Source organism: Myotis nattereri (assembly GCF_964212035.1).
Source record: "Myotis nattereri genome assembly, chromosome: 3".
Classification (NCBI taxonomy): Eukaryota; Metazoa; Chordata; class Mammalia; order Chiroptera; family Vespertilionidae; genus Myotis; species Myotis nattereri.
This window is the reverse complement of record NC_138077.1, coordinates 106,231,508-106,243,689: the sequence shown is the minus strand read 5'-3', so window position 1 is coordinate 106,243,689 and position 12,182 is coordinate 106,231,508. Positions and strand designations below refer to the sequence as shown.

Sequence of the window (12,182 nt, the reverse complement as noted above, 5' to 3'; positions counted from 1 at the left end):
AAACTGAGACAATCAAATCATTGTGATAGAAAATAATATTCTATAATAGTTAAAAGAAAATTCATTTACAAATTGTTATGTAGTTAGTTTAAATTCAAATTTAAAAATTGATTTTTAAGTGTTCTAAATGGAATGTATTCCTACATTAATATCTAAAGGCCAGCCATTTCTTTTGCATAATATTAAAACATAAATTCCTGTTTATTTACTGTGTATTCTTAAGTATTTAGAATGAAAAAAAGTATGAAGCTTACATTTTAGAACATTTGAGAAACCTGAAGCATATTTTTTAAATTAAACTTTTGAAAATCTCTGAGTATCAGTATACTTACTCCATAGTCATGAGTTAAAATATTGTAAGTAGTCAAAACAATATCCTGTTTTGAAAGCAAAGCCGGGTCTCTAATACGATCAGGACCATAATAAACATAAAAATTCAAGTGCACATCTGATTTTATATGTTGTCCAAACTGGTCCTAAAGGAAAATTATAAATATTTTAAATAGTAAGCAGATTAGTATCAGGTTTAGTACTGTCTTGGTATAGTCAAACAAATCACACTACTAAAATTACATAACATCAAGTTTCCTGCAATCTAAACTAAAATAGCAACAATAATAATACTAATTATTATTTTATTGTCAGGAAAACTGGCATATATACTATATAATACACTATATAAATTTTGCTTGGACCTACCAATGAGCAGCCACTTCATTTTTGACAGAAAAATACTACAAAGTTTCTTTAAAACAGTAATTAGTTCTTTTTTAATTTAATATTTTAATACACAGGATCTTTAATGCTTCCAGTTACTTGGTAGACTTAAAAATATCAAAATTAAACAGTAAAAGAATAGCAACCAGTATTTTCAAGATAGTAGATAAAGATTCAAACACAGTATCCATTTTCATTCAATATAGGCCTACTACATGCCGGGTACGAAGAAGAAAGGTAGTACAGCTAAAAAGAAAAATAAGAACTGGTCCCTGCTCTCTATGAAGACATGATCAGTTTTTAAAAATTGAGTTTTTATTTTCTTAACATAAAAACAATATATGTGGATGAGTCAGAGCAAAAAAACACACACAAATGATTAAAATAAAGACAGACGACACCAAAGAGAAACAGCTAGGAAACCATTTAGGTGAGATGATGAAGCCCTAAACCCAAATAGCATAGAACAGAATGGAAAGAACAGGTGTAAAAGAAACTCAGAAGGAACTCCTGGAACTTGAAGACTAATTAAATATGGAATATCTTCATGAAAGCAAATGCAAAGAAGCTGCTATTACTTAAAGTGACTGCCTAAGAGTACTGTGTAATAAAGACATAGGGAAGTTTAAAATAAAGAAGGGGAGAAGCAGAATAAAGATGAGAAAGAGATGATGAGTATTATTTCAAATGACATTTAAAATTTTGGGTTACTACAGAATATCTTGACTAGAGAAGTATACTAGGAAAATTTAATTATTGGCTTATAATGCAAGTGTAGATATGGACTTTAAAGTTTTCATCAGACAGAACATGAAGCTATAGAAATGATTAAGATTTTCTAAGGAGAACATGTCCATGAGAAAACAGAGCCTGTAGCCTACACAACACCAATATTTAAAGAGCAGGCTTGAGGATCTAAGATGGCGGCAGATTAGGTGGAAGCTGTACTCACATCTTCCCAGGACCAAACTGGAATTACAACTAAATTATAGAAAAATCATCCTAAGTAACCAACTGAAGACTAGGTGGAGAGAAGCCTATAACCAAGGACTTACAGAAGAGGCACATCAAGACTGGTAGAAAGCATGGAGTTCAGAGGGCTGGCCAGGCTCCCACAGTGGCAACTGAAGTTCCGAAGGGATACCTAAGCTGCAAGGGGTTCTCTGAGAACTCTGGGATCTAAACCCCAAGCAGGGCTCCCCAGCTCAGAGCACCAGAACTGGGAAAGGTGTCCATATAACATCTGGCTATGAAAAGCAGTGGAGTTTCTCTCTGCCATCAAGATGACTAGAGATGTAGGCACCCTCTTAAAGGGCAACACACAAAATTTCATTTGCAACCACTCACCCTGGGCTCCTACGAAGGGAGGGCAGAGTGGACTAGAGCTGCATGAGGAGAGACCAGGGTTTGTGGCTCTGGGAAGAGAGCTGAGAGGTCAGCCACCAGGATCCCTGTGCTGAGTCATTCTCCCATACTACAGAAGCCATCTTTCTCAAGCAAAGCATTCCCCTTCATACAGCATCAGCCTGGGGGGAAGCAATAGCCCCACCCATTGGAATCCCTCTCATCCCACCCTGTGGAGCTTAAACCTAGCTGAAGAAACCAGCATGAGTCTCTTTAAGTGACTGAGCCCAAATGCCAACCTGTAGGCAGAGGCAGATCTCTGGGTGCTTTGAGTCTTTGCCTGAGATGCTCCTGGGACCAGGGCTAGTAAAAGCATACCTTGGTGTGCAGCTTGGTCCTTTCTACATGCGCCCAGGTTCAGCAGAGTCACAAGCTGTGTAATGCAGATAACTCCCAACAGATTGCCCAGGGCCAGACACAGACAGCCTGTGACATTGGCCGGTACCAGAGTCCCTCCAAAGAGGCCCAGAACCAATACACCCAGTGGCTAGTTCAGACAACAACAGAGCAGGTTCCAATAAGCTTCACAAGCAGCACGTCACAGGGAGATCTCAGCAGGCACCAGACCCTGCTGAGTTGAATTTGGCTTCATGTGATCAGCACCTGCACAGCAACCTGCACCCTGTGTTTAGAGTTGAGTCTCATTGTCACCGGGCCTGAGGATTGATCAAACACCCGATCAGACCAAGAGCAATCAAAAGGGGGCTCACAAAACATGCACAAAGGACATTCTTAGAGCACTGAGCTCAGGTGATCAGAGAGACTGTGCCATTGGGTCCCCCAGGACACCTACTACATAAGGCTGCCCTACCAAGACTGGGAGACATGACAGATCTACCTAAAACACAGAAACAAACATAAACAGGCAGCCAAAATGGGAAGACAAAAAAACAGTCTCCAAATGAAGGAACAAGAGAATTCTCCAGAAAAGGTAAATAAAATGGAGGTAATTTATCAGATACTAGAGGCCCGGTGCACAAAAATTTGTGCACTTGGGGGAAGGGGGTCCCTCAGCCTGGCCTGTGCCCTCTCGCAGTCTGGGACCCCTTGGGGGTGACCACTGGCTGGCTTAGGCCTGCTCCCCGGGGGATTGGGCTTAAGATGGCAATCAGACATCCCTCTGGCAGAACAGCAGCCCTAGGGGAATGTCCATTTGCCAGCGGGAAGCAGACCTAAGCTGCAGTCAGACATCCTTAGCGCTGCTGAGGAGGCAGGAGAGGGTCCCACCACCACTGCTGTACTGGCAGCCATCAGCCTGGCTTGTGACTGAGCAGAGCTCCCCCCTGTGAGAGCGCACTGACCACCAGAGGGCAGCTCCTGCATTGAGCGTCTGCCCCCTGGTGGTCAGTGTGTGTCATAATGACCAGTCATTCCCAGTCTTTCAGCTGTTAGGGTCAGTTTGCATATTACCCTTTTACTATATAGGATAGAGGCCTGGTGCACGGGTGGAGGCTGGCTGGTTTGCCCTGAAGGGTGTCCCGGATCAGGGTAGGGGTCCCGCTTGGGTGCCTGGCCAGCCTGGATGACGGGCTGATGGCTGTTTGCAGCTGGTCACAGCCCCTTCAGGGTGGAGGTCCCCACTGGGGTGCCTGGCCAGTCTGGGTGAGGGGCTGAGGGCCGTTTTCAGGCTGGTGGGCGACTGAAGCTCCCAGCCTTTTTTTTAATTCTGGGATTTATTTACCTTCTATAGCTGTCACTGGAGCTGAGAGCCGGCTCCAGCTCAGAGGCCCAGCTCCAGCTCTGAGGCCCGGCTCCAGCTCTGAGGCCGTGGCTGGCTGAAAGCAGGTATCTGGGGTTTGTTTGGCTTCTATAATTGAAACATTGTTGCTGTCCTGCTCACTCCAGCTCTGAGGCCGCGGCTGGCTGAAAGCAGGTATCTGGGTTTGTTTAGCTTCTACAATTGAAACATTGTTGCTTCCGGAGCTCAGAGCTGGGCCGCGGCAGGCGGGGAACCTTGGCTTCCTCCATCACTGGAGCAAGCAAGCCTCATGTTTGCTTCAGCTGCGTGGCTGCCGGCCGCCATCTTTGTTGGCAGTTAATTTGCATATCCTGCTGATTAGCCCATGGGAAGCGTAGCGGAGGTATGGTCAATTACCATGTTTGTCTATTATTAGATAGGATAGTCTTTAGGCTATTATAAGGATGCTCAACAACATGAAAAAGGACACAGAAACCATAAAAAAGGACAAGTCAGAAATGAAGAATGGCTTATCTGAAATAAAGAAAACACTGAAGGAATAAACAGTAAGCTCAATGGAGCAGAAGATAGAATCAGTGATTTAGAAGATAAAATAGGAAAAAACAGCCAATTAGAGCAGCAAAAAGAAAAATGAATTTTGAAAAATGAGTATAGTTTAAGGGACCTTTATGACAACATGAAATGTAACAACATCCACATCATAGAGGTCCAAGACAGAGAAGAGAGAGTGCAAGGCATCCAGAACCGATTTGAAGAAACAATGACTGAAGACTTTCCTAACGTGGTGAAGGAAAAAGACATACAAATCCCCCCCAAATAAGATGAACCCAAAGAGGCCCACACTAAAACCTATCATAATTAAAATGGCAAAAGTTAGCCCAGCCAGCATGGCTCAGTGGTTGAGTGTTGACCTATGAACCAGGAGGTCAGGGTTTTATTCCCAGTTAGGGCACATGCCTGGGTTGCGGGCTTAATCCCAAGAGGCAGCTGATCAATGATTCTCTCTCATCATTGATGTTTCTATCTCTCTCTTCCTCTCTGAAATCAATAAAAAAAATATATATTTTTTAAAATGGCAAAAGTTAAAGACAGAGATAACAAAATGATAATCTTAGCAGTTGCAAGAGAAAGGCAGTCAGTTACCTACAAGAGAGCTCTCATAAGACTATCAACTGATTTCTCAACAGAACATTTCAGGCCAGAAGGGATTGGCATGAAATATTAAAAGTGATGAGAGTGTCAGGATCACAGATTTTGCCCCTTCTCGCTCCAGTTCCCAGGGAGTAGTGTTAACTGCCTAGCACCACAGCAGCAAAGACTGGGCCATAGGAGAGAGCCATGGTCAGGGAGGGGAGGAAGCCACCTCGAGCATAATGCTGTCCAGGTCCATCCACACTGTTGCAAAAGTTGCAGATATGGCCAGTATGAACCAAGAAATCACCAAAGCTAAGGAGAAGCCTCCATTTGATTGGTCAAGTTCCCATGGATGAACTATCTATGGAGGACTATTGGGATGAAATTGACAATATCAAGAAATCTAGTGAGAACAGATAAAATCAAGAGGTGGTGGTTATCAAAGAGCCTGACGTGGGTGAATTAGAAGAGTAGCTGAAGGAGGCTGGTTTGTCTAATCTCTTTGGAGAGTCTGCTGGAGATCCCAAAGAAAGCATGGTGTTTTTATCAACATTAACCCAAAACAGGCAGCAGCTGTTCAGAAATGGGTAGAGAATATCTCCCAGACTTTAAGGAAAAAGAACAGTACCACATTCCTGTTGTCAGAGACATATTTGCTTAGTAGGCAGAGTCAAAAGAAAAAGCTCCAGGTGGCAGTTAATCACAGTCAGTTAGAATAAATAAAAACAAATATCAAGGAAAAGATGACCAGGCATCTATCCTAGTTGTTGGTGAAAGAAGATGATGCCACTGGTGCCTGAGGAGGCACCTGCCTCTGAAATAGTTATCAACCTGGAGGTATCACCTGCAGAGCAAGCCGTCAATCAGAAAGACAGCTCCAGGATAGGAACCAGAAAAGCAAAGGCAACAATGCCCCATTACCTAATTTCAGATTGCCAAAAAACAAAACAGGTACCACCAGGATTGGTAACCTAACTGCCCAGGACATGAAGAAAGTTTGCTATTTAGCCTTGATTGAACTGACCACCCTCTATGACAGCCGTGGGCAAACTACAGCCCGCGGGCCGGATCCGGCCCGTTTGAAATGAATAAAACTAAAAAAAAAAAAAAGACCGTACCCTTTTATGTAATGATGTTTACTTTGAATTTATATTAGTTCACACAAACACTCCATCCATGCTTTTGTTTCGGCCCTCCGGTCCAGTTTAAGAACCCATTGTGGCCCTCGAGTCAAAAAGTTTGCCCACCCCTGCTCTATGATGTACTGGGTGTTGAAATGAAACAACAAAAATAAAGATCGAGCCCTAACTGGTTTGGCTCAGTGGATAGAGCGTTGGCCTGCGGACTGAAGGGTCCCAGGTTCGATTCCAGTCAAGGGCATGTACCTTGGTTGCAGGCACATCCCCAGTAGGGAGTGTGCAGGAGGCAGCTGATCGATGTTTCTCTCTCATCGATGTTTCTAACTCTCTATCCCTCTCCCTTCCTCTCTGTAAAAAATCAATAAAATATATTCTTTTTAAAAATGAAGATCAAAACAAAAGATTCTGACCTTTTTTGTTTTCCACTGACAGTATTGTTAGAACAAGATTAGAGGTAAGTACCAGGAACTCAAATATCCTTGATATTTCAAAAACTGATTGATTTTTCTAATTGAAGAGGGAGATTTGGAAACTGACAGCCTCTTAAGAATACCTGGAGCTGTCAATAGAATCAAGAATCTTTGCCAAGCCCTAGAAGCAAAGTTTTATGAAGGGACTTTTAACTGGGAAAATGTCAAGCAGCCCGATGCAGCCAGCCTGCTGAAGCTGTTCATCTGTGCGCTGCCCCAGCCACTGTTCAGTGTAGAATACCTCAAAGCCTTCCAAGCTGTCTAGATTCTTCCAATCAAGAAGCAACAACTATAGGCTTTGAACCTTCTTGTCATCCTTCTGCAGGATGCAAATCAAGACACACTGAAGGCCCTGCTTGAATTTCTTCAAAGAGTAATAGACCATCATAAAAGTAGCAATGGTCATGGCCCCCAACCTTTTCATGTGTCAAGCATTGAGTTTGAAGTTCAGCAAACAGCGAGAATTTGTAAAGTTAGCTGGTACAGCTAATGCGATGCACTTATCAAAAACTTCTGTGGACAATTCCCAAGTTTCTTGTCAACCAAATGAGGAAGCAAAACACCAAAAATCTTAAGAAAGATGAAAAAAATGAAAAATTGATGAAGAAAATGGCTTATGACCAAGAAAAATATGAAAAGCAAGATAGGAGTACAAATGATGTAAGAAAACCTTGAAGATATGTATTTATACAGGTTTTAATACTGTTTTTAATATCACACAACAAAGAGTTCTGCATGTTTTTGTTGTATGACTTAATACACATTCACTAGGTCCTGGTACTACATATAAGATAAAGTCATCAATAGCGATAAGTGTACTCCTGCAATTAGACAGTTGCTCAGGTGTTGGGGATTCAGCATGTAAGCTGTTAATTGGTAGGTAACAAAGGAAGATAAGACCAGCATGTCTCAGAACACATCCACTCACACATATACAACCAAGGACTTCCTGGAGACTCCAGCTGCCCAGGAAATGTGTAATGTCTAGTGAGTAAAGAGTCCCTTGTGTGGACCATGGGTCTTTTTTCTTCAATGTTTCTCATCTATGAAATGGGGAAAAATAACTAACCCACAAAGACAGATAGGTCAATGTGTATGTTGTGCCTCAGATACTTCCTGGACTTCAGTAAGTATTTAAAGGTTCTTAATTGGATCATAAGAGGCATTTGGAGAAAGTTAGTTACAATGGAGAAAATTAAAATATTTCAGAAAAGAAATATTTAGACTATTATAATAATACATTAAGAGCTGGGTTTAAAATAATGAAATATACAAGAAAACACATTTTTGAAGTGAGTTACCAAAACTCTAACTTGAAACCTTAATATGAAATGGAAGGATTTCTATTATTCTATTTATGGTGAAAACACCCCCACCACCATCACCATTAAGGTTAATCAGTTGCATGCTGCCATCCTGTGGCATATTGTGGAAATGCAATTATCAGCCTTTGATATTTCTCCTTTGGCCTACTTAAGGATCCAGTAATTGCAGGGGGAAAGGGGAACCTCCTTTATTCATTGATAGCTCTCACTGTTACAAAATAAAATTCTCTTATCATTTAAAAAAAAAAGATGAAAATCAAGTACCTACAACCAAGGCTACTTTACCCTGCAAGGCTATCATTCAAATTTCAAGAAGTAAAGAGCTTCAAAGACAAGAAAAAAACTAAAGGAGTTTATTACCAACAAACTAGTATTATAAGAAATGTTAAGAACTTGATGGAAGAAGAAAAAAGATCAAAGAAGGAAGAAAGAAGGAAGAAGAACATCAACAACAGAGGAACATAGTTAAAAAATAAAACAGCAATAAATATGTACCTATCAATAATCACTTTAAATGTAAATGGATTAAATGCTCCAGTCAAAAGACAAAAGGTAGCTAAATGGATAAGACACACCTCAGAACAAAATATACACACAGAGTAAAAGTAAAGGGATGGAAAAAGGTATTTCATGCAAAAGGAAAGAAAAAGAAAAGCTGGGATAGCAATCCTTATATCTGACAAAACAGACTTTAAAACAAAGGCCATACAGGATACAAAGAAGAATACTATATAAGGATAAAGAAAGTAATCTAACAAGAGGACATAACCCTTGTAAACATTTATGGACCCAACATAGGAGCATCTAATACTAAAGCAAATCTTGATGGACATAATCTCAATAAATTTAAGAAGACCGAAATTATATCAACCATCTTCTCTGACCAGAATGCTATGAAACTTGAAATTAATCACAAGAAGAAAACTGGAAAACACAAAGACATGGAGGCTAAATAACATGTTATTAAACAATGAATGGGTTAACAATGAGATCAAGAAAGAAATCAAAGGATACCTTAAAACAAATGAAAATGACACAACAACCCAAAATCTGTGGAACAAAGGGAAAGTAGTTCTAAGAAGGAAATTCATAGCATTACAAGCTTATCTCAGGAAATAAGAAAAAGCTCAAATGAACAATCTAATTTCACTCTTAAAGGAACTTGAAAAAGAACAACAAAGCCCAGAGTGGATAGAAGGAAGGAAATAATAAAGATCAGAGCAGAAATAAATGAAATAGTTTTAAAAAGCAACACAAAAGATCAATGAAAACAAGAGTTGGTTTTTAGAAAAGATAAACAAGGTTGACAAACATTTAATGAGACTCATCAAGAAAAAAAAAAAAATCACAGATCTAAAATAAATACTCCCTGATGAACAAAAATAGATCCAGAGACAAATGGCGGACACTGGGGCAGTGAGGGCTTGCCCTCCAGGGTGGGAGTGGCTGGTAGGGCGATGTGAGGGTGTCAATAAGGGAAAAAGGAGACATATGTAAAACTTTTTTTTTAATTAAATCTTTATTGTTCAGATTATTACATTTGTTCCTCTTTTTTCCCCCCATAACTCCCCTCCTCCCAGTTCCCGCCCCACCCTCCGCCCTCACTCCCCACCCACTGTCCTCATCCATAGGTGCACGATTTTTGTCAAGTCTCTTCCCGCATCTCCCACACCCCTTTCCCACCCAAGAATAGTCAGCCCATTCCCTTTCTATGTCCCTGATTCTATTATAATCACCAGTTCATTCTGTTCACCAGATTATTTATTCACTTGATTCTTAGATTCACTTGTTGATAGATGCATATGTGTTGTTCATAATTTGTATCTTTACCTTTTTCTTCCTCTTCCTCTTCCTCTTCTTAAAGGATACCTTTCAGCATTTCATATAATACTGGTTTGGTGGTGATGAACTCCTTTAGCTTTTCCTTATCTGTGAAGCTCTTTATCTGACCTTCAATTCTGAATGATAGCTTTGCTGGATAAAGTAATCTTGGTTGTAGGTTCTTGGTATTCATCACTTAGAATATTTCTTGCCACTCCCTTCTGGCCTGCAAAGTTTCTGTTGAGAAATCAGCTGACAGTCGTATGGGTATTCCCTTGTAGGTAACTGAGTTTCTTTCTCTTGCTGCTTTTAAGATTCTCTCTTTGTCTTTTGCTCTTGGCATTTTAATTATGATGTGTCTTGGTGTGGTCCTCTTTGGATTCCTTTTGTTTGGGGTTCTCTCCACTTCTTGGACCTGTAAGTCCATTTCTTTCACCGGGGGGGGGGGGGGGGGGTAGTTTTCTGTCATTATTTCTTCAAATAGGTTTTCAGTATCTTGCTCTTTCTCATCTTCTGGCACCCCTATAATTCTAATGTTGGTATGCTTGAAGCTGTCCCAGAGGCTCCTTACACTATCCTCGCATTTTTGGATTCTTTTCTCATTCCGCCCCTGCGGTTGGATGTTTTTTGCTTCCTCGCATTTCAAATCATTGACTTGATTCTTGCACTCCTCTGGTCTGCTGTTGGGAGTCTGTATAATATTCGTTATTTCAGTCCGTGTATGCTTAATTTCTAGTTGGTTCCCCATCATAACATCGAGGGTCTCATTAGTTTTTTTGTAGATCTCATTAAGTTTATCGGCGGCTTCTAAACAGTTCTTGAGAGACCTTAAAAGTGTGGTTCTGAACTCTATATCTTCCATTGACAATTTTGTCCTGTTTCTTTGTCTCCGCATTTTGTTATGCTTTCTTGGTGCACCCCCTAGTGGTCTTTATGCGCAGTCTTGTAGTTAAGCCTTGATTGTTGTAGCTAAAACCAGGGAGGGTTTGACCTCCAGGCCAAGTGGCTGTGAGAATCAGCTGTGTCTGCAGTGGGAGAACTTCTGTCCTCAAGGGAGGTGCTAATCTAGCCTTTGCCTGAGGCTATCCGGCAAATGCCTCGGTGCAGGGCTTGGGCAGGGCGGGTTGCACAGGATCAACAGGGTGGGCCGGAAAGAGCACTTATGGCGGCTCTCAGTCCTGTCCCCAGGGGCTCTGCCTCTCTGAGTCCCAGCAACCGCTGCAGACCTCGGAGAGAAAGCTGCACTCGCTCTGACCGAAGCCAGACAGTCCCGCTTCTCCCGTTTGAGTCTGGGTCCCTAAAGACTCACCCGTATCTGGAGCTCAGAGTCTGCGACTCCCTCCCGATTGAAAACGCCAACCGCGCCCTCCGCCGCCAGCCCGCTCCGCGCACTCCGCACCTCAGAATTTGACTTCAGCACTGCGCCTCCTCTGAGTGTCCGTATGCATTTCTCTTTCCTCCTAGTTGTAGGACTTTCACTCAGCCAGTGTTCCTGTGGTTCTGGGTGATGTCCGTTCCGTCTTTTAGTTTCACTTTTGAAGTAGTTGTTCAAGGCAGCAAACTCTGGCGTTAACCTATGCCGCCATCTTGGTTCTCCCCTGTTTTTTATTTTTCAAAACTTTAAACAATAAAAAAAGAGCATTTCACCCATTAAAAATAAAATTTATAGGCTAAAACAATATACTCCCAAAACTTTATATGGAACCAAAAAAGACCCTGAATAGCTACAGCAATCTTGAAAAAGAAGAACAAAGTTGGAGAAATCATAATAATGGATATCAAATTATACTACAATGCCATTGTTATCAAAACAGCCTGGTGCTGACAGAAGAACAGGCATATAGATCAATTGAACAGAACAGAGAACCCAGATATCGACCCAAGGCATAACACTCGATAAATATTTGACAAAGGAGGCAAGAGCATACAATGGAATAAAGACAGTCTCTTCAATAAATGGTGTTAGGCCTGCCTAGTGTGGCTCAATGGTTGAGTTAACCTATAAACCAGGAGGTCAGAGTTCAATTCCCAATCAGGGCACATGCCTGGCTTGTGTACTCAATCCCCCAGTGGCGGGCATGCAGGAGACAGCTGATCAATGATTCCACCTCATTATTGATGTTTCTATTGCTCTCTCCTTCTCCCTTCATCTCTGAAATCAGTAAAAATATATATTTTTAATTTTTTTAAAGTAAATGGTATTGGGATAATTGAACAGATACATGCAAAAAAGTGAAACTAAACCACCAACCTATACCATACACAAGAATAAATTTAAGATGGATAAAAGTCTTAAATGTAAGTCATGAAACCATAAAAATCTCAGAAGAAAACCTAGGCAGCAAAATCTCAGCCATCTCTAGCAGCAATGTTTGCAAATACATCTACTAGGACAAGGGAAAATAAACAAATGGAACTACATCATAATAAAAAGCTTCTGCACTGCAAAAGAAATCATCAACAAAATGAAAAA

The 12,182-nt window shown here is 41.1% G+C and overlaps 1 protein-coding gene and 1 pseudogene across 2 annotated transcripts in view; one reads left to right on the top strand and one right to left on the bottom strand.

Moving 5' to 3' along the window:
- HLTF (helicase like transcription factor) overlaps positions 1-12,182 on the bottom strand; it is a 147,415-nt gene that overhangs the window by 35,773 nt on the left and 99,460 nt on the right. The window contains exon 14 of the mRNA XM_081087453.1: positions 333-476. Coding sequence (XP_080943579.1) covers positions 333-476 — 144 coding nt within the window. The remainder of the gene's footprint in view (positions 1-332; positions 477-12,182) is intronic.
- On the top strand, positions 5,194-7,238 carry LOC308516895 (rho GTPase-activating protein 18-like; annotated as a pseudogene). Its single transcript has 3 exons — positions 5,194-5,995; positions 6,220-6,244; positions 6,473-7,238. The product of its transcript is annotated as a rho GTPase-activating protein 18-like (transcript).